Below are 23,856 nucleotides of genomic sequence, written 5' to 3'. Positions count from 1 at the left end.
TGATCAGCATTTACGGCCACTTCTATTGCCGGCCTGCCACAGTGCTGGTTAATTTAGCTACGGTGAACAGTTTGTGCTAACTGCCCTATATCCTCTTTCTTGATTTTTACCAGATTTCCTAGAACTCTTACTCAAGACTCAATGTGTAATTCTGATTTTTGTGACTAAGCTCACCAACTTCTAATTCCAACAAAAAACCTATCTGGCTCTTACACACTCAATTACTTCAATTTTATGTGACTTTTTCTAAAAGCACTGATTACCATCTGCAGAATTTCTGTGTACTAAGCCAATATAATGAATTCTTAGTTAGCAGTGGTTGGCCTTTCTCTTTCAGGACTCCCTGTAGGCTGTGTCCATGGAAACAAGTTCTCTCAGTGTCTTCCTCAGTCCAGTTGAACTGAAAACTTGAAGGGCTTTTTTTTCCAGCAGTTGGTGTTGAACCAACTAGTGTGCTAAATTGTTTCTGTAAATTCACCACCATTTCTGGAAATGGAGAAAAAAAGGAAACATCACAAAGCCTGGAGTTTACTCGATAGGAACGTACCAATATTGGTTCCTTAGTTTTGGCAAATGTACCGTGGTAATGTGATGGGATACCGTTAAGGGAAAATGAAACTGCATGAAGTGCATGGGGGCAACTACTTAAAAAATGGTTTTTTTATATCATGTATATTTTACTCAATTAAAAAAAAGAATGTACAATCTAAATGGAATTCTATAAGCAAAAAATTCCCAAAGTCATAGCGATTTAGGACTTGAGATTTTTGTCAGGAGCTGAGGCTGTGTTTTGAAGCACAGCGTGTTCCTGAAATAGATTCCTGCAGAGATTTCTTGCAGAGCATGGTGCTCCTTTGGATGTATACATGCCCTGAAACATTTGTTTTAAAAAAGTAAAAAGCTTAAGCATTCACATTTCAAGTCCAGATATTTAATTTTTCTACAACTGTGTTGATACTTGGTATTAACAAGACAAACTATGACTCACCTCTTTTTTTATATGCTACTGGTTTGTCGACATATGAGTAGTAGAGTGGCTTTTCACTTTTCCACAGGTACCTGTACAAGGTAAAGAAACAGCTGGAGCAGGATGGAGATGAAACAGACCTAAACACATTTCAGAGAGCTGTTTGTCTGAAGCACTCTCTGAGATTGCTGATCTTTAGGTATCGTTCTGGCTTAGAATGGCCTATTGGCACATGTCTATATTGTCTATTGAACTTGGGCCCTACAAGGAAGCACTGACTGAGTCCAGGCCAAGAGAATAGCGTGCTCCTCCCAAAAGCCACCCAGATGCCGTGAGATCTGAAGAAGTTATTAATTATACAAAAAACATAAAAATCGTTTCCTTCACCATAAATTTCCCTTGCTGCTCATTCTCATAAAGCGAAGCCACCTCAGAAACAACTGTTCCTCCTTGCCTTTCCTCCAATGCCTTTTGGCCAAGAATTAAGTTAGTGGTACTTCTGATTCAGATAACTTACAGAGTGAACAGTAAATACGTTTCTCTGGCACCTGATGCCAGGAAATCTTTTCTATTCCTGGTGTAAGGAGAGGAAAAGACTGAATTCCAGGATGATACAGTCCCAATAGTCCCTGCCCTGACTCAGCTTATTCTTGCCAAAGGAAGGGCAGTCAGGAAGTTTCCATTGTAAAACGGAGATCTGGATGGCTCTGGTTCTTGCGGTTCCCTCCAGGACAAACGCTTAGAGCCATCTAAGGTTCCTACATATGAGGGTGATCAGACCTAGACTCAGACCAAAAGGAAGTGACATATTCTATGTCTGGTTCTAGTGGCTGTTGCTAAACTTTGCCAAGCAGACATTGCTGCTCTAGAAAAAAGATAACAATGTTCATTTTTAAGTCTCATTTTCATCACTTCTGTGTTCCCTAGAGCAGAGGAGTTTCATAATTTGTAATAAAAAAATCGCCACGTGCAGTGGCTCACGCCTGTAATCCCAGCACTTTGGGAGGCTGAGGCAGGCAAATCACCTGAAGTTGGGAGTTCGAGATCAGCTTAACCAACATAGAGAAACCTCGTCTCTGCTAAAAATACAAAATTAGCCAGGTATGGTGGCACATGCCTGTAATCCCAGCTACTTGGGAGCCTGAAGCAGGAGAATCGCTTGAACCTGGGAGGTGGAAGTTACAGTGAACTGAACTGAGATGGCACCACTGCACTCCAGCCTGGGCAAGAAGAGCAAAAACTCCCATCTCAAAAAAAAAAAATCCACCTTCTTTTTGATCCTATGCCATTTTCTTATTTTGAAAGATACTGTGGCAACAAGAAAGAGTACTGAATCAGAAGACCTGGCTCCACCACTTTCTAGTGGCATGACCTTGAATGACAAATTATGGAGGTTCTCAAAGGCAGAGACTGTCTCAGCCATGCTTATGTCCCTAGTGTTGTCAGGGAATGGTAGATAGTAGAAACTCATTTAAAAATTTGTTGAAGAATTGGATGAATAAATGAACAAAGAAATGAATTTAGCATCTCTAAACTTATCCTCTACTTTCACAGGGTTGTTCTGAGGAATAATTAAGATAATGTATACATGGGTTCTTTAAATCCTATACAATAATTAGAATTATTATTTAGTGCGTGACAAAGTGCCTGGCTAGTAGATACTAAAGAAATATCTGTGAACTTTCTACAAACGAAGGTTAAAAATAGGAAGCCAGAAATGCAAGTATTTTTTAAATCTGTAGTATTTATAATAATTACTCATTTATTTTTAATACTAGGAAGTAATACGTATATAAAAGTACACTTTTTAAAAAAATTTAATTTAATTTTTAAGACAGAGTCTCCGTCACCAGGTTGGAGTGCAGGGGCACATTCTAGGCTCACTGCAAACTTCGACTCCCTGGTTCAAGTGATTCTCCTGCCTCAGCCTCCTGAGTAGCTGAGATTACAGGTAGGCACCACCATGCCCAGCTAATTTTTTGTAATTTTTTTTTTTTTTTTTTAGTAGAGAGGGGGTTTCACCATGTTGGCCAGGATGGTCTTGATCTCCTGACCTAGTGATCCACCCACCTTGGCCTCCCAAAGTGCTGAGATTACAGGTGTGAGCCACTACCACGCCCGGCCAAAAGCACACATTTTAACAATATTTTAGTAATATCATTTAGCAAATCATCATTTTAACCAATTTAAGAACTGATTTTTTTTCAAGGATTTTAAAAAATACTTGATCAAGTCAGCAAAATCATGACTATACATAAAATAGATGTTGACTTTTTATTTTAAATTTCTGCAATGATTTTAAATGTTAAGAACAGAAAGGACATTTTTCTAATCATCAGTTAGCAGTAGAAATGTAAGTAATGTTATACAGGAGATGGTCTTCCTGAAAATTATGTGAAACTAAACTTTAGCGAACCATACCACATTTAAAATGTATCACAGAGTTTGTCATTTAACTCTATGGTAAATGAGTCAGTGATTCTTTAAAATATATTTTTTGTTATTAATTTTCTTTTCTTTTCTTTTCTTTTTTTTGAGATGGAGTCTCGCTCTGTTGCCCAGGCTGGAGTACAATGGCGTGATCTCACCTCACTGGAACCTCCGCCTCCTGGGTTCAAGCAATTCTCCTGCCTCAGCCTCCTGAGTAGCTGGGATTACAGGTGCCCATCACCACGCCCAACTACTTTTTATATTTTTAGCAGAGATGGGGTTTTGCCTTGTTGGTCAGGATGATCTCGAACTCCTGACCTCATGATCTGCCCACGTTGGCCTCCCAAAGTGCTGGAATTACAGGCGTGAGCCACAGCGTCTGGCCTATTAATTTTCCTAAATAATAAAATCTCAAAGGATAAAGAAGTTGCCTAAACTAACCAGTCTAATCCCAATCCCTGGGCAAACTCACTGTTAAACATTCCTTGTGAATGTTTCTTATGCATTTATAGTAAATGCCTATACAGGTGGCAGTCATGCCATAAATCAAGAAAGCATTGTTATGTCCTTGGGGTTGTATGCCCCAAGAATGGGAAAGGTGATCTAGAATTAAAACACTCTACGTGTAGAGAGACCTGAAACCAAAGCTTCTTCCAAAATCGACTTAACCTTGCCTGCCTCTTCCCATTACATGAAGCTACAAAAAGACACAACACAAAGACCTCATGTTTTCCAGCTAGATGTTATCCATATGCTTCTTTCCTGTCTGTGAATCATTTGTTTTCCCATTTTAAAAAATTAAGGTATAAGTTAAATTCAGTAAAATTTACTCTTTTTTTCTTTTTTGATGGAGTCTCACTGTCACCCTGGCTGGAGTGCCGTGATCTCAGCTCACTGCAATCTCCGCCTCCTGGGTTCAAGCGATTCTCTGGCCTCAGCCTCTCAAGTAGCTGGGATTACAGGTGCCCACCACTACACCCAGCTAATTTTTTGTATCTTTAGTAGAGACAGGGTTTCACCATGTTGACTAGGCTGGTCTCAAACTCCTAACCTCATGATTCACCCACCTCGGCCTCCCAAAGTGCTGGGATTACAGGCGTGAGCCACTACGCCCAGCCTAAAATGTACTCTTTTCAGTGTAGTTCTCCCAGCATTGACAAACACATACAGTTGTGTATTCACAAGTACAATGCAGAACAGTTCCATCACTCCAAAATATCTCCCACATCCCTTGACAGTCAACCCTTGACCTCAGGCAACTACTGGGCTGTTTTTCTGTCCCTATAGTTTAGCCTTTTCCAGAATGTCATATAAATGGAATCATAGCATAAGTAACCTTTTGAGTCTTTCATGTAGCATAACGCATTTAAGATTCACTCAGATTGCTGGATGCATCAGAAGTCTGTATTGCTACCCACTGTACGGATATAACGCAGTTAATTCAGTCACCAGTTGAAACATGTGGGTTGTTCCCAGTTTTTAGCAATTATGAACGAAGCCATTAGAAACATTCCTATGCAGATTTTTGTGTGAGCTCATTTTCATTTCACTAGGGTAAATATCTAGGAGTGAAAAATACTCGGTAACATAATAAAAGTATGTTTAACTTTGAGAAACTGCCAAATGGCTGTACCATTTTGAATTCCCACACTTGGTATGATCAGTTTTTGTTTTTGTTTTGTTTTGAACCATTCTAATTGGTGTATAATGATATGTCATTGTGGTTTTATTTTGCATTTCCCTATTAATGATGTTAAACATCTTTTCACATGTCATCTTGATGTCATCTGTGGTAAAATGTCTTTTCAAATCTTTTGTCCACTTAAAAAACTGGTTTTTTTCTTATTGCATAAGAATTCTCTCTATTGGATATGTGATTTGCATTTCATTTCTCCTAGTCTGTAGCTTCTTATTAAGTGTCTTTTGTGGAGCAGAAGTTCTTAATTCTGATGAAGTCCAATTTACCAATATTTTTTCTTTTACAGATCATGCTTTTGGTGTCATATCTAAGAAATTTCTGCCTGACCAAAAGGGAAGGCAAAAATTAGCAGGTGAATGCAAATTAAAACCACAATGAGATATCACTATACACCAATTAGGGCATAGAGATTTTCTGCATAGGCTTAATTTTTCTCCATGTTCTTCTCAACATCTTCTATGACAACTAGAAGTCATCAAAGCAGCCTCTTACGCTGTTTTAGGTTTTCAACTATGGTTTATTAGTGTTTTTCATAAAATGTTTTAATAATTTTCATCTGACAACACAGATGATAATATTCAGAGAAACAAAGAGAAAAATTAGAAATTTATGTGAAAATGGGGGTGGGAAAGGGTGAACCCGACAGGTGACCACCACGCCCAGAGCTCTGTGCCTGAGCAGCAGTTGGTAGTGCTTTGAACACTACTCAGTAGTGATTCACAGTGCACGTGTGTGTCAGCCCTCAGCACATACTCTAGGAAGAAGGACCTTGGCAAGGGGTCCCCTCGACAGCCTCCACCTTGGGGCCTGGTACCTCCCTGGACAGTGCCATTTCATAACCAGACTTACTTTTTTTGGATGATAAATTATTCCCTAAAGTAGCTAAAAGTTGGTAAGTATTAAATGTGCAAATGACATAATACTACAATAATGAACTGGGCCTCCCAAGAGCTGTATTTAAAGGGTAAGCTGGTGTCTGGTTTGGGGTAAGGAAAGCCCTGTCACCACTGAGATGCCTGGATGGAATGGCCCCTAAGCACCTGGTCCCCAGGATCCGTCAGGACTAACCCCAGCTAGCACCACAGAAAGGAAGGCTGATTCTCCAAGATGACCTAAGACGCAGAACAAATGCTTTGTTTCTGCTGCTGTTCTTGTGCCCACTGACTTAAGAGCCATTCCGTCTCTGATGAGGGAGAAGGAGGGCCCGGTTTCCTGGGAATCCATGGGCTGTTGGAATAAATTCACCTCCACTGCTCTTCTTCATTGTGCATCAATCCTGCCTAGTGAGAGGGAACCTGTCACTCTTCCTTGCTGTGGAATGGCTCCTCATCTCCACAGTGCCTTTTCTACACCAAGAGTCTGTGCTTCTATTTAAAAGCTCTCTGAAATTTAGAGGAAAAATAATCTAATTCTACTCTTATACTGGAAAATGGGATCTTAATTACAGTCTATAAGTGGTCATTATTATGTCTATTTTACTGATGAAGAAATAGGAGCTGAACTAATTCTCATTTCAACTAATTTGAGGAACCTTGATTTTCCTCAAAGGATATAAAATTACTGAGTTGAATTAGTACTACTGTAAATTTACCTTAAATACAGAGATGTTACCTTTTTCTTCAAATCCTCATAGAGACTCAGACTCAACAAAAGGTTAAGTAACTGGCCCATGGCCATACAGCTAGTTTGTAATGTAGCCAGGATTCAAACCTAGTGCTGTCTTTCCACTCTACCACAATGAGCATATATCAGAATGACAGTTCAAAGAAAGTCAGTGACACTGACTGAATCAAATGGATTTGCTATCGGCTTTCCTTTGTTTTACTTTTCACAGGGATTGTTATTTTCAGGGAATATTTCAATTACATGTGTTGCAGGGTAACAACTGTAACCTTTTTAGTATTGGGAAGAATAGATGAGAAATGACTAAATATGAGAAAGGGGAAGAGGGAGGAGTATTTGAAATATAGGTGAGTCTCATGCAAATTATAAAAAGTTAATTGCTAAGTACACTGGTACACTGCATTGGATCATGGAACAGAAAGAGGACATTAATAAAAACACTGGTGAAATCCACATCAAATCTAAAGTTTGGTTAATAGTAGTGTAAAAAAGAGAAAAGTTAATTAGAGTTTAGGGCTAATATTTCCAGAAAAAAAGTCACAATACACATCAATCTATACTGATGAAGCTTCAGCTTTCAAATGTAAAGTAGCAGACACAGAAGTAAAGCCAGTGCATCTAAACCAGGAAAGAGAACATACTTGGCCCTTGCTTCCTCCCAGTTTTGTTTTTTCTCATCAAAAGCTTTCTTCATAATTTGGTACCACTTTCTGAAATCAAACCATGGCTTATCTGAAAGAAATAAAATCCAAGATTATTAACCAAATAAATCACACTATAATAATATACATTATTCATCTGAGTCTTCATTCATTAACATAGCTAAACATTTACATACTAGCTCTTAGAATCTATGGATGGAGTCACCGTCTCTCGAGCAATCTGTCACTCCCTCCTCTAAATTCCTACCTATATTGTGGCCCCAACTAAATTATACTGAAATGACCTTTTTACATGTCTGCTTCTCCTAGACTTGACTATTACCTCCTTGAGAACAGAACACATATTTTATCTGCCACTACAAAGAAGGCCTGCTCCTCCTCTCAAACCCAACATCCAGCACTGTGCCTGCACATGGTGGTGCTCCAATATGATGAATATGTATTAAGGAACAAATGGTTGATAAATGTGTAAAATGGTTCTACAGTACCTGAACCCAGACTCCTATTTCCATTCTTCCTAATCCTAATTCAAAGAATCTAGAGACAGTAAGCAAGTGGACTGCACTGGACAGTTGGTGCAAGTGTGTGTTCAAGAGGTAGAGGTTAGAGAGACAATAGCACTGAATGCAGCGAAGTATAAAAACTCACTCCTCACTCTTTTATTCACTCCACATAGGGATTATTCTCCATTATTCTCTGGTGAAGGTAGTCTCTCTCCATGTCTCACTAAAAATCTTTTCAACTGGCCAATATAATAATTGCTTAATCTAATATGACCTTGTAAACCATACAGCCGCAGAGGAGAGGAAACTACCAAAAGAATTATAAGAATAGAGGAAAACTATAGTAATCAATAGAACTCACGGTTCTTTGACCTGGAGTAAATCACAACTTTTCTAAACCTCAATCTCCCTGTCAATAATGCTGACGATTAGCAGACGGAGCAGAGAGAATGGGGACAGTGATCCTTGCCCTGCTGACAGCACGGATTTATTTTGAGGCTTACAAGGGAGACAGGTCAAAGTGCTGTGTTTATTCTACATGTCTGCACAGTAAATTATCACCTTTTAGCATTAGAGGGGGTATTAGAAGATAGCTAGTTCAATGTTTCACGCTACATAGAAGCCAACATGAGCAATGTACAGAAAGTAGTATTTTATTCTGCACATATTCCGGAAAGAACACACAAACTGATTGCTACCAATAAATTCAAGCCTCTAAAACCAATGAACTTAAATTCTAATGAGAACATTAAGAAACTGAAATTGAATCTAATAATTCACATATTCACTATACTTCACTGACTTGCTCTTAGGCTAGTCACTATGTTAGGCACTAAAGATAACATTAAAAGAAAAAAAAATATGATCCCTTCCTCCAGAAGCTCACACTCCACCTGTCTATCTGCCTATCACTTATAAAGTACAGAGAATCTTCTAAGCACTTTACAAATATTGGCAATCTAATAGGGACAGATATACTTAGGCCACTAGTTAGACTTCGACGTACTAAACATCCAGCAGAAGCCTGAACAAAAGTGACTGTGGCAGGAGTTATTAGTGCTGATTTGGGAAGAGGTGAAGCATTTTAAAGTGGACAGGTGTGAAGAACAGACAGAAGACTGGTATTTATGCTGCACCTTGAATAATAAAGAGGGATTTACCAGGCACTGAATGGGAGCTGGGGGTAAGAAGGAAAGAGCATTTCAGATAGAGGGACCAACACGAGCAAAGGCTGAAGGCATCAGAATAGACAGGATGGTCACAAAGCTGCCTGTGAATTCATGATCTAACATGGCTGGTGAGTAGAAGGTGGGAATACAAAGCAGGCTGGTCTTCCATATAATAAGAACTCACTGATATTTTTTAGTAGCCTAGAGATACAAGTAGGTAATTAAATGAAAAAACAATACTGTTACAATATACAATTTGTATACATGTGTATATACATATGTGTATTTTTCAAAGTTGTTTGCCTACATTTATTCTTTTAATCTATCATCTATGACCACTTTGAATTTGATTGATAAAAAATTAAAATACCTTTTTTGTTCTTTTCATTATGTTTTTCAGCAAGATTAGACAAAGACCTGGAGATAACAATAAACAAATCAATTTATTTAGAAGTCATGTATTTGGAAAATTAAATTCTGAATTCTTCTGAGAGAAAAGTATATAACAGTATTTAAATTGGTACCAAGTTTTAATGGAGAAGCAATCACTCAAACAGAGGAGGAGACACTATACTGTCACTCTTTGTTGGCATCTGGAAGGGGTGACATACTAAGATTCCTTTACTTTCTAAAATAATCTTTGAGAACACATAGTGTCAGGAGCCTAACGGGATATAGATAAAATGCTAAACTACTCTTCAGGATTTATGAAGATACTTTAAAACGAGGAAATCAGTGGAGCAACAGGAACATTGCTACCTAAAGAATAACAGGAATAAAACATGATCAAACAACTGACAAACAGCTGAGTCAAAGCACTGTGTAAGAAATAATTGTGACTACTAGTCAATGTTCTATAACAATTGAGAGTCTCCATTTTTTATTGAGATAACATACAGTTAGGTAAATACAGTACAAATTTTTTCTTTAGCTCTTTTTTCTAAAATGTCTTCATGACATTCAAAGCTTTCTGAAAAAACTAAGTAACTATGTTACTTGTCATAAAATTGACATACACTTACCACTCTAAATTGTCATCCAATAGAAAGAGCAGTTTCAGTACCACCACAATGATAGCTACAGCTTGTACATCATACTTAACAGTTTTTGCCATTTTAGCTATAGGGTCAAATGTCAGAAAATCCACTTCTCCCATTCCAGTCATTTTTACCACGTGGCAAGTTAAGCTATGCATTTCATCTGTTGAAGAACAAAACAGTAAAATGTAAATTAAATTCTTTGGCTAACTAGACCATTCCAGTGTATATATCCATGAAATAACCTTTATCTTAAAACATGATACTATGCTAGAACTCAGAGACACACATTTTGTGAATAAAACACCAAAACATGGCATCTGTAAAGAAAAATGAATGGTAGAATCTTTTTTTTTTTTTTTGAGACAGAGTTTCGTTCTTATTACCCAGGCTGGAGTGCAATGGCGCGATCTCGGCTCACCGCAACCTCCACCTCCTGGGTTCAAGCAATTCTCCTGCCTGAGTCTCCCGAGTAGCTGGGATTACAGGCATGCGCCACCATGCCCAGCTAATTTTTTGTATTTTTAGTAGAGACGGGGTTTCACCATGTTGACCAGGATGGTCTCGATCTCTTGACCTCGTGATCCACCCGCCTCGGCCTCCCAAAGTGCTGGGATTACAGGCGTGAGCCACCGCGCCCGGCAAACGGTAGAATCTTAAAACAGTGTATCATTCCCTCTTCTGACTTCCTAAAACATCTACTATTTATAGGACACATCCTGGCACCAGGCAGACAGACACACACCAGTTGCTTCTATAGCACTGTGTGCTCACCTAAAACTAACTCCCTTATAAGATCAAAAGCTTCTCTAGGAATGTACGTGCACTGACTGGCATCCTGGCTGGCACACTGGAAGCCCTCAACATGTGTTTAACTAGATATACTGCTTTCCTAAAGACATTATATGTTCAGCATAGACTATTCCTATTACTCAAGACTGAATAATGTGGGACTTGGAACCAGAAAACCTAGGACCTGTATTTAAGCTTTCCAATTATTAGCTTTGTGACTCTTGGATTACAGTCACATAGCCTCAGTTTCTTCACTTGTAAAATGGCTTATAAAGAGAATAAATTGAGATTATCCTCAAGTGAATAGATTTCAAAAACTCTTTAAGTTACTAAACAAATTTCTCTACTTCCCAATCCAATATCTAAGATGTGACCACTCCCTACTCTAATCAATTTCAAGTATGACAGCCATTATTTATAAGAGATAATGAACTTGCATGGAACTGAACTGAATCTCCTACATACATTCAGTCACTATGTCCTGTTAATTCCATTCTCTCAGTGTGGCATATAGTACCATGGTTAAGAATAGACTACAGAACCAAACTGCCTGGACTAGAGTCCCTGCTCCATCACTGACTAGCTCTGTGACCTCGGATATGCTATATAACCTTTCTGTGCCTCAGTTTTTAAAACATCTATCTAAAATAGGATTAAGAATAGTACCTGCCTCATAGCTGCATTAATTAATACATCTAGAGCACTTGGCTCAGTGCTGACTGCTTCCAATCCATCCCCTTTCTTCCCATCCACTGTTGCTCCTTAGGTCACCCTCGAACTGCTCTCCCTTCCTCTAGTCTTACTCCCCTGTGGGCCAATCATCTATTTCCCTGCTCTCATGAACTCATTAACACTTTTAGCTCCCAGCCTAATCTCCAGAGTTCCCCCAAACAAGCCATATTCTAATTTCCCCTTTGCCTAGAAAGACAGTTTCTTTCCCTCATTCCTCATCTCAGGCTTTGCCTGGCTGAAGCTCACTCATATTACAGAACTTGGTTATATCAGTGACTTCCTCTAAGAACAGACATATGAGACCACAGCCTCCTTTGACTAGCCGTCTTCTGAGTGCTAAAAAAGGTCTCCTGGCATTTACCCTTCTACTGCACACATGGAGGGTTTATTGTTTTGTTTCCCTCTTTTTTTTTTTTTTTGAGACAGAGTCTTGCTCTATGCTGGAGTGCAATGGTGTGATCTCGGCTCACCGCAACCTCTGCCTCCCAGGTTCAAGCGGTTCTTCTGCCTCGGTCTCCCAAGTAGCTAGAATTACAGGTACGCACCACCATGCCCAGCTAATTTTTGTAGTTTTAGTAGAGACGAGGTTTCACCATGTTGGCCAGGATGACCTCAATCTCCTGGCCTCATGATCCTCCCGCCTCAGCCTCCCAAAGTGTTGGGATTACAGGCGTGAGCCACCGTGCCCGGCCTATGTTTCCCTCTTAAACTTGAGGGTGACTCAATCTTGCTTTGTCTTCCTAACTGCTACAACCTACACATAATTGGTACTAATTACATGTTTATGATAAAGAATAAATAAAATACAAAATTAATGTCTTTCTTGAAACATTTAAGTAAAAAATTTTCACTGAGTAAAAAATGCTTTGTTAACATACAAATAAAATACATATAACAATGATAATTCAAAATATGGCATCAAAGTATTTTTATGTCTACCAGATTCTGATAGCTTTGCTAAAGTTTTCACTTGGCTTTTATTCTTCCACCAAACATTTATTGAGCAACTAGTGTTCTGGGCACTTAAGGTACAGACACAGTCCTTTTCCTCAAGGAGCTAAATGTTTAGTAACATGTAAGTAATGAGAATGCAATATGGTACAGGCTACGACAAAGATGGGATGGTGCTTTCAGGAAATGCAAACAGTCCAACAAGGCTTTAGTGTTGAATGTGAAGAGTCTGGCAGGGCCAGAGAGTGCAGATCTTTGTGAGGCAGAGAATTTACACTACTATACTGTTAAGATAATTTTGATTTACAGGTTTTACCTGAATTTACTCCTGGGCTTCATTCAGATGCAAAAAGATCAGGAGACAGAAAATTAACAATTCAACAAGCATTTACTGAGTGTCTACTAGGTACAAGACACTGTGCATTAATACAATGGAGGAAACTAGAGAAATGAGTGATAGGACTCCTGCACTCAAACACATACAATTCAAACATGGAAAAAATTAATTTTAAAATACATTCACTAAAATTTTAACCATTATCTATATTGGGTTGTAGAAGCTATAGTCTCTTCTCAGATAATTTAAAAATCAAAACCATACTAGCATTGTTATTCTAAAAAAGGACATTTCTTGAAATATTTCTCTTCTTTTAAAATTAGCATCTTGGCTGGGCACAGTGGCTCATGCCTGTAATCCCAGCACTTTGGGAGGCTGAGGTGGGGAGATCACCTGAGGTCAGGAGTTCGAGACCACCCTGGCCAACGTGACAAAATCCTGTTTCTACTACAGATATAAAAATTAGCTGGGCATGGTGGCAGGCGCCTGTAATCCCAGCTACTTGGGAGGCTGAGGCAGAAGAATCACTTGAATCCGGGAGGTGGAGGTTGCAGTGAGCTGAGATCGTGCCATGGCACTCCAGCCTGGATGACTAAGACTCTTGTCTCAAAAAAAAAAAAAAAATTTAAAGATGTTGAACTGCTTCCCTTATGCCAAAAGTACAGACTAATAAAAAAGCAAGTGGAAGAAATTATGAGAATGGTAGCAAGGGCAGTATAGGGTCTTGAAAGGGAGCACAGCGTGGGAAGTGCAAAGGCCTCGAAAAGGGATGTACTAGGCTGTGGGAATCTACTCTGCTACCTATCAGCTGAGTGTCCCTGAACCACCTTAAGTCTCATCTATCAAGGGTAAGCCTGCTTGCCCTCCCTTGCTACCTTCATACAGGAGAGAATTTATATATGGGCACTTTGGAAACTTCAGAAATTACATACATGAAATAGAAGTTACATAAATGATCACAAACACCGTCAGGAACTCTACCCAGCAGGCTCGAGGGTGACAATGGGAGGAACCATACTAGAGGGTAGAGGGTGCATCTGAGCTCATCCATGGCCATCAAAGGGGCAGCGCTTACTCAGGCAGGGTGTGTGTGACACACTTGCTGAAGCCTTTCCCCGAGCTCCAGAGGATACGTGGTCACCTTTAAAGGCATTGAGGAGGGGCGGCTATTGCCCCAGCATGTTTAAAACCACTTTTAGCTTTCTGGGTACCCTAAACCCTCTCTTTGTAAAAGTACCACAAACACAGATCTCTTCTTTTTGATCAATGGCACCACAAAACTGATGGCATTACTGAGAGCAGTATTTGTAAATATTACAAATGGCATGTTCTGTGAATACTCTTACAATCTTATGCATAGGTGGTTTGCAAACCAACTGTAAACATTTTAGAATCTAAATCCTAAGGTACAGGAACTATCATAACTTGATTTGTAGATGTATTTTGTTTAAAAAAATAAGCCAGGTTTGATGGCTCACGCATGTAATCCCAGCACTTTGGGAGGTCAAGGCAGGAAGATGGCTTGAGCCCAGAGGTTCAAGACCAGCCTGAGCAACATGGTGAGACCTCATCTCTACTAAAGTAATAATAATTTTAAAAAAATAGCCACAGGTATGGTGGTGCACGCCCGTAGCCTCAGCTACTAGAGAGGTTGAGGTGGAAGGATCACTGGAGTCCAGGAGTTCGAGGTTGTAATAAGCTATGATCACACCACTGCACTCCAGCCTGGTCAACAGAACAAGACCCTATCTTTTAAAAAAAAAGAAAAAGCATACTGCTCTCCCCATGCCCACTACTAAGTAATAAAACTCAATACAGGATATTTGTAACATACATAAAGGTAGGAGAAGGAAAAAGTAACATGTGTTACCCTAACTTAGAAATAGCCACTTTAACATTTTGGTATATTTACTTCTAATCTTTTCATGAATGTCTTCATTTTATGTAGCTGTGGTTAGGCTATATATAATTTTGTGATTTGGTTTGTTTGCCTTTTTATTACAATATAAACATTTTCCATGCTTTTATGAACTCTTCATAAACATTATTTTAAAAGATACATACATAATGTTCCACTAAACATACACATCACTGTTTACATAACCTTCCCTTTCTTTTGGATATTTAAGTTGTTTCTGATTTTTCAATATTATAAATAAAGAGACTAATAACACTTATGTGTAAATTTTTTTCTATATTTCAAATTATTTCTATTGAACAGACTGTGAGAAGTGAAATTTTTCTACCTTCATTTTTTATAATACTGCCTCCAAAAATTCACTTAATAAATATTAAACAACAATAATATCTCTCTGTATATTATAATGGATTTATTTCTACTCCTCACTCTCAGGAAATGTTAGGCAAGAAATGCTGTTATACTATACATATCCACCAGAAAACCCAATATCCCCTCTCTGTCCAATAACAAACACATGAGATAGATGCTTGCTTGCTATTAACCAGGCGGCATCAGTTATATTTTGATAATCCCTGGTATTTCTTCCAAAACCCAGTATTCTCTCTATAAACTTAGGGTTTAGAATATAAGACAGCATACAGGAACTTTCCGTACTTGAGAGACCCATCAAAGAAGCAGAAAGAAAAAAAAAATCCAAAGCAGTAATTCTGATCTATATAACATGTCCAAATGCAGAAATTAGATCTTCCAAATTCTGGAATCTTAATCAAATAATTACTACTGACTTCTGGAATCTCAATAAGAGCCATATTCCTTGGCTTTAGAAATGTTACATTTGAACAGTTTAAATTATTTTGGTTTCTGTTTTAAAACATATTTTTTAATTATGACAATACTTATTATATGTTACTATATATTTATATTCATATTTACAGTTACTGTGCATACAATTTTGTATATTGCTTTTTTCACATAACACATGTATTTTACTCTCCTATTAACAATACATTCAATCACATTTTTTTACATTGCTTCAGCAATGGTATAGTCACACCATGTTTGTATTTTCTCTTAAGAATATAAGTCCAAAATTTCTCACATTTCTAGTCTAACAAGAAATTCAGGACTGGATTCCACCAGCAGATTCCATTGAGGTTACCTGTGTGTTGGTATACTACGAACCAGGTATAGTGAGGCTCTTTTTACATTCTATGTTTCACTCCCTTAGAGTTCAATATGATCTGACCAGACTTTGCTCTCCATTTGTTTTATGGACTGGATACGTTATCAAACAACAAAAATGCCACCACAGATTAGTTTCTAGAATTCATTATGTAATGATAATTTTTCATGCAAATTAAAAAGTGTCATTTTGGGATGGGGCACAGATCATTACAAACACATACTGAAACATTTGGTACTTTACAAGTAAAGTACCAAATGCTGGTACTCTCTCAAACATAAATCCCTCGCACCAAAACGAACTCTATTTCTGAAAACTCTATTTCTGAATAGTGTCCCTTTAACTATTTTAAATGGTCTGAACTATTTTTAAGAAAGGATTTTGAAATTTAAGTTTCTTGTTACCATGGACCTTTTCAGGTGGTTCTGATAGTCTGTGATTTGAAAATATTCTACATTCCGCTTATCAGAATTCTAGTAGTTAAAGTGTCCCCACCAAAAATGGCACACACTTACCAGGGAGGTTGACTTCCATCAAGTATTTCATACACAATATGTTGGGATGAAGATAGCAGTCTTCAGTTATGTATGGAAAACGAGGCAAATCTAAAAATGTGGCAACTTCGATTGTTTTTTTATAGATATCATCGTAGCTAGGCCGAGACTGAAACAAAAGAGAGACCATCATAGTTGCAATTTTTGCAACGAAATTATTTTTAAAAATATGTTCTGATTTAGAATGGCTATTACTAAAAAGCCAAAAAATAACAGATGCTGGTGAGGTTGTGCAGAAGAAGGAATGCTTATACACTGCTGGCGAGAATGTAAATTAGTTTAGCCACTGTAGAAAGCACTCTAGAAAGGAAATAAGGTGTGGATAAATAACTATAGTACAAAACAGAAAGTTATCAGGTTCCATGAGATTTCTCAAAGAACTTAAAACAGAGCTACCATTCAAGTCAGCAATCCTATTACTGGATATATAACCAAAGGAACATAAGTCATTGACACATGCATGCGTGTGTTCATCGCAGCACTATTTACAATAGCAAAGACATAGAATCAACCTAAATGCCCACCAACAGTGGACTAGATTAAGAAAATGTGGCACATATACACCATGGAATACTACACATCCTAAGAACAAGATCACGTCCTTTGCAGCGACATGGATGGAGCTGGAGGCCATTATCCTAAGCAAATTAATAGAGTAACAAAAACCTAAATACTGCATTTCTCACTTATAAGCGGGAGCTAAACATTGAGTATACATGGACACAAAGAAGGAAACAACAGACACCAGGGCCTACGTGAGGCTGGAGGGTGAGGAGCAAAAAACCACCTTTACTGTGCTTATTAACTGGTGACGAAATAATCTGTACACCAAACCCCCACAATACGCAATTTACCCATATAACAAACCTGCACATGTACCCCTTGAACTTAAAATCAAAGTTGGAAAGTCGGAAAGTTAATATTTTAACTCAGCAATTTTAAATAATAAATACTAAATTTTAAAAGCCACTAAAATTCTAGTTGGTGCACAAAACACTTACTGGCTTTTCCCATGATATGGTAAAATCACTACTTCTTGCCTTCGAAGAATCTGGAGAAAGGAAGAAAGCTACAACCCAATCAGAGTTATAATGGTGTCATGACGGCTCTGATACACAATTTCCCCCTCACCTTTCTCACGTGCACTCTCTCATTACTCTTCAAATTCATAGCTAACAAATGTAACTCACTGTTACATAACATTCACATGCTTGTATATGGGAGTAACGCCAGGCTTTAAGTCTAGTAGTTAAAAATCCACAATTCAACTTTACACTAAATTGGCCCATACAAAAGTATATAAGATTCTCTTACAAAGTTCAGAAAAGCTATGACAAATATTAATATATTAATTCTGTCTAGCACTTACTTTAAGATATCTTGAAGTTTTTTGCATATACCATTTGTATTTTTGCAATTTATAAACTTTCCTCATATTAATACTGCATGTAATTTTTCATTTACTCATCTATTCACATAAAAATATTTAGTTTAGAGCCTCTTCTATGCAAGGAATTGTGCAAGGTACTTTGGGAGATAAAAACATGAATAAGACAATCTCCGTAAGGAGCTGACAATCTGAAAGGAGATAAGGTGTGGATAAATAAACTATGGTACAAAATAGAAAGTTATCAGGTACTATGAGTAAGAAATAAGCAAAAGGCTTGTGGGATTTCAGAAAACTAACATTTCTGATATGGTAGAACACTATTAAAATTGAGCCTAAGTACAAAAATTTTGAAAATCTATTTTGCAGTATCTATTATAAAGTTGAGCATATGTACCTCCTAGGTCAAGGCAATTCTACTCCTAGCTACGTATACCCAGTAGAAATGTGTATGCATATCCATAAAAGACATGCACTGGGATGTTCATTCATAACACTATTTGTGAAAGCTCTAAGCTGGAAATTACTCAAATGTCCATAAATTACTTATCTAGAATAGATAAGTAAATTGTGATATAATCTCACAATGGAACATTACTCAGCAAGTGAATGTGCTACATGCAACAATGAATCAATCTTCAAAACATAATGTCCAAAGACGCAAAAAAGAATGATTCCATTTGTATAAAGTACAAAACTGATTAACTCTGTTCCCAACTTCTGTACTGTTAGAAGTCAGAGTCTGACTACTCTGGGGGTGGGACAGGACATGACTACAAGGGAGCACACAGCAGAGCTCCTTGGGCACTAGGAATGCTTCTCCATAAAGCTGAGTCCTGGGGATGTGACTGTGTTCAGGCTGTGAAAATTCATCACACTGTGCATACATTTATGATGTGTATGTGTTTCTCTATGTCTATTTTACCGCGATAAAAAGTGAAAAAAAAAATGCTTCATACATCACCTTTGTGGGAGAAATCATCGCTCAAATACAAAGCTGGAAAGACCTTAATGTTTCTGTATAATGCTTATACAGAAACAGTTATACTGTTAATTTTTAGAATCTTTATGCTTGATTTTACTTTGCCTGAAGCTACAATCTTCTCTGTATTACATTTATTTTGGTACAACTATTTTAATATCTAAACCCTTACATTTCCTTAGGAAAAAAAATTCCTTCAGTTTATGTTATATTATCAACATATGATTCATCTGTAGCTGAAGAATACAAAGTAAATTTCTGTTAACCCAAAGTAGCAATGTAGCATTTTAAGTTTTTTCAAAAAATGTTGGGATAGAGTAATTCTACTCGTACACAAAAATAATATTAATTGTATTTTAATCTGTGAATTTTAAAGACAGAAAAGAAAAACACAAGTTCTCAGTGACCTTTGAAAAGAAAGTGTCTTCCTTTTCATTTATAAAATTAATTTAGACCTCTGCTTCATTCTGCACAGAATTTGAAGCATCTTTTCAAGCTGAGACAATTTAACATTACTAATAAGATTTATGGCAATCTTAATCCTTTTAAATAATGCAGGTAAGAGATGTAACTAAGTACTTTTATCTGCAAACACTAGAACAGCGAATGATCCCCTTAGAAAAAAATCATCTCAAAAAAATGATTTGATGGATGATAAATTCATGACAAATATGTGTAAGGTCATTAATGAAAAGCAATTTAGTAGGCTAAAAGGATTTAGCCTATTTTCAAAACTTCCACATTAAAACCTGATACATCAAATTCAACATCTGGTGACAAATAGGCCACCATTCTTTCAAATATGAATTGAGGAGAAAATAATAATTGTGCACATCTACCTATTTATACTATAGATTAGATTCCAGATTCTGCTAGAATCAATTCCAGACTAGATTCCAGATTCTGCTAGAATCAATTCAGTATTATAGATTTCACTTTTTAAAAATCTTTTTTATTTTTAAACAGAACTAACTTTTCCTTTTTGAATAACACTCAAAATAGTTTTTTAAAGGGATTGAAAACCCTTTAGCCACGCTTTGAACCAGTCTTCTCTCACTGTTATGCGTTTTAGGTTGTCTCCCATTTTTAAACCAATATAAATAATGACATGATGACTATATGTTAGCAACATTTAAAATTGATTATAAAAATAACACATGAACATTACAAAAATTTAGGAAATATAAAACTCTATATTAAAAGGTAATAAAGATCACTGACAGCTTACAGAAACCCTGTGTTGGGATCTTGGTGGACTTTTCTCTCAGCACTTTTAGGCACATCCACATTTATAACACTGGGATTTAAATCAACAGCTCATTTGACATCTCTATCTGGATATCTCTCTCCGCATCCCTAAATTTTAATCCTTTCAATAGGTTCCTTAAGCAAACATTTAGGAACATCCTTTTCCTCCCTTTCCTCAAACACCACATTCATTCCATTCCACAGACTGTTAACTCCACTTCCAAGCTTGGTCTTCAATGATAGTCCTCCTCACTTGAACAACTCTACCCCAGACCCAGGCTATCACAAACCTTCTGACAGTCCTGTATCTGCTTCTACCTCTTTGCAACTGGTAGCCAGGATAAAATTTTATTTAATTTATTATTATTATTATTATTTGAGACAGGGTCTCACTCTGTTGCCCAGGCTAGAGTGCAGTGGCATGATCACAGCTCACTACAGCCTCGACCTCCTGGGCTCAAGTGATCCTCTCGCCTCAGCCTCCTGAGTAGGCTGGAACTATAGGCATGTGCCACCACACTCGGCTAATTTTTTGTGGAGACAGAGTTTCGTCATGTTGCCCAGGCTGGTCTCGAACTCCTAGGCTCATGCAATCTGTCTGCTTTGGCCTCCCGAAGTGTTGAGATTACAGGCATGAGCCACTGCTTCCAGCCAGGGTAAGATTATAAAATGCAAATCTCGTATGTCACTCCCCTAATAAAATCCCTCTCTAACAGTTTACATTGCTTTTAGGCTAAGCTCCTGCCTGTCTGAGAGCTTTTGTACAAAATGGATAAGGAATATAGTTTCATCTCCAGAATTTTGACCTAACATTATGTTTTGTGAGTATTTTCTAACGTCATGAGACAGCCTGTGAGAACGTCATTTTGAGTGACTGGAAAATATTCCTCTTTATGAATCCATACACACCTCACATTAAGCAGCTAAGAAAACATGTTTTGATGGGCTGTTCCATGACTTAGGAAAATATTCATAGAACAATATTGAATTTTTAAAATGCAGGAGACAAATTTGTATATATGCTTCAATCCTAATTTTGCAAATATGTTTATGCACATTAAACAAGACAATCAAAAATAGCAAATGTTAGTGGCATTCATGAGAAATAAGACTGTCTAAAAAATTAAACATAGACTTTCTATATGATCCAATAATTGCACTTCAGTAATTAAAAGCAGGGACGTGAACAAATATTTGTATTGCAACGTTCCTACTGGCATTGTTCACAATAGCCAAAAGGTGGAAACAACCCAAACGTACACCAATGAATGGATGAACAAAACATGGCATGTATGTACGTAAGTGTATATATATTTCATCTAAGATAGTAACAAGTAGTATAGATTTTGAATGTTTTATATATATATAATAGAGTATTATCCAGCCTGAAAAGGAATGAAATTCTGAAACAAGCAACAATGTAGGTGATCCTTAAAGATATTTTGCTAAGTGAAATAAGCCAGACACCAGACGCAAAAGGACAATATTGTATGATTCCACATGTATGAGATACCTAGAGAAGTCAAATTCCTAGAGACAGAAAGTACAATGGCGGTAAGCAGGAGCTAGAACAAGTAGGGAATGGAAAGTTGGTGTTTAATGGGTATGAGTTTCAGTGTGGGAAGATGAAAAAATTTGAGAGATGGATGGTGGTATATTGGATGCACAAAAATGTAAATACACTTAATGCCACTGAGCTGCACACTTTTTATGGCTAAAATGGCCGGGTGCGGTGGCTCACGCCCGTAATCCCAGCACTTTGGGAGGCTGAGGTGGGCAGATCACCTGAGGTCTGGAGTTTGAGACAAGCCTGACCAACATGGAGAAACTCTGCCTCTACTAAAAATACAAAATTAGCTGGGCGTAGTGGCACATGCCTGTAATCCCAGCTATTCTGGAGGCTGAAAGTTCTCAGAGAAGGTGGCAGGAGAAAAAAAAAAAAGAAAAAAGGAATCTAATGTCTGTCTAAAGGAAAACAACAACAACAACACATGTTTAAGAGGTCATAATCAGAAGTGTAATAAAGCCAATATTTTAAAAATTCAGCATTAAAAAAAATTCAGCATATATGGAATACAGACATTCAAAAACTATAGCATTTGCTAATATCTACTTTTATCTTACATAAAACCTCTTATAAACAGAAATACATTTTGGGGGAAAATATGGAGTTATTAAACTATAATTATTAAAAATGTCACACCAAGATAGATATGTGTCTGCATTTTCCAGAATAAGAAGCCTGCCAGAATCCTCTCCATTAGATATACTGTACTCTGCCAGTGACTTACAGAGACTAGGGATACTTCTATCTTTTCAGCCTTGATTTTCATTATTTTCATATATTTTAAACTCAAAGACCAGTTTCTCAACAGATATAGTTCCCATGTAGTTATAACAGAATTGTTTAAAACAACACATACTTAATAAGGTGTATCAGCATTTTGTTTTATACTGACCCTTTGGTTATCTGTTAATTCTACCTTCAATCTTTTGTGGAACAAGGTGGAATAACAAAAGACAGACAGACATAGAGATAAGGCTTACATGCACTGCTCAAAGCACAATCTCCATCAGAATCACTTGCAAGATGCTTACAAAAACCATCTTCTTAAAGCCCACACTATACTTACTGAATCAATGTCTGACACTGAGTCTAAGCATCTGCAGTTTAAACAAGTCTCCAGGATATTCCTATGCATACTAAAGCCTGAGAGCCTCTAGAGATTAATAAAACTGCTATGGTTTCCCAGAAAACAGAATATGCCAGTTGTAAGAAACAAAAAATAAAATGCAGAGGCTATTTTTGTAAACAGGAAGAAATGCTCAGACAGTTTCGCTCTCCAAACTTGGAAAGAGAAATACACATAAACATTCCAGTGAGGCTGAGATGATGGTGGCGGGGAAGTGGGTCAGGAACACAAGAAAACACTTGCTGGCTTCTCCCTCATGGTGTTTGGGAAGGAAGAGTGGAAGGGAAACTGATCATTACGCTCACCTCAATTTCCCTCAGGTAGATTTGAAACCTGTCAGATTATTATTTAACAAAGATTGCACAAACAATTCCAGGCACTACATGTGGCCTACAGAGTAAGAAGGTGAACAAACCTAGAGTCAGGTTTGAAGACTCTGGGCAGATCAAAACAATCCAATAAGGCCTTCATTTGAAAGTGCTTAAGAAGTGACTGACAGCTCTGGAGGAGTCTTTCTCTTCTTTCAACCAAAAGAAACCCAGTTTCACAAAGGGTGTAAGATTGCTCCAAGGCAAAATGAATCATCCTGGCCAAGTGCCACACAGTGGGTTTGGCTGACCTAATATTACATCTTTTCTTTTTACTCATTCAGGAAGAAGATCAGAATGCTGCTGATCAACATTCAAAATACTGGAGATGTACTTCAGAATAAATTTCCAGTTTCCTCTTCATCCCTTCTTGCTGAGTCTAGTGAGGGATGATGAAATGAGTAATTCTTGAGATTGAGAAACATTGCCAAGGACTGTGGTAGAACAGTATCTATGTTACATATTATCTATTTAGAAATTGATCTGTAGGTTTAAAATATATAAAGAAAATCAAGGCTGAAAAGATAGAAGTAGCCCTATTGTAAGTCACTGACAGACTAAATTGTATCTAATATAGACAAGTATATTGAGACCCAATACTTTGGTTCAATCAATGAT

At 37.5% G+C, this 23,856-nt stretch overlaps 1 protein-coding gene across 4 annotated transcripts in view; it reads right to left on the bottom strand.

Moving 5' to 3' along the window:
* The window catches only part of TAF1B (TATA-box binding protein associated factor, RNA polymerase I subunit B), an 81,061-nt gene that overhangs the window by 7,763 nt on the left and 49,442 nt on the right, over positions 1-23,856 (bottom strand). For all 4 annotated transcript variants that reach the window (XM_021669023.2, XM_021669020.2, XM_012438858.2 and 1 more), the window contains 6 exons: positions 16,522-16,669; positions 10,076-10,253; positions 9,424-9,470; positions 7,361-7,451; positions 989-1,059; positions 264-486 (listed from right to left, as the gene is read on the bottom strand). In XM_021669023.2, coding sequence (XP_021524698.1) covers positions 264-486; positions 989-1,059; positions 7,361-7,451; positions 9,424-9,470; positions 10,076-10,253; positions 16,522-16,669 — 758 coding nt within the window. The remainder of the gene's footprint in view (positions 1-263; positions 487-988; positions 1,060-7,360; positions 7,452-9,423; positions 9,471-10,075; positions 10,254-16,521; positions 16,670-23,856) is intronic.

This window comes from Aotus nancymaae, unplaced genomic scaffold (assembly GCF_030222135.1).
Source record: "Aotus nancymaae isolate 86718 unplaced genomic scaffold, 86718_ANA_hifiasm-v0.15.2.pri h1tg000057l, whole genome shotgun sequence".
Lineage (NCBI taxonomy): Eukaryota > Metazoa > Chordata > Mammalia > Primates > Aotidae > Aotus > Aotus nancymaae.
Note: the sequence above shows the minus strand (reverse complement) of the source record. Positions and strands in the feature narration are given on the sequence as shown.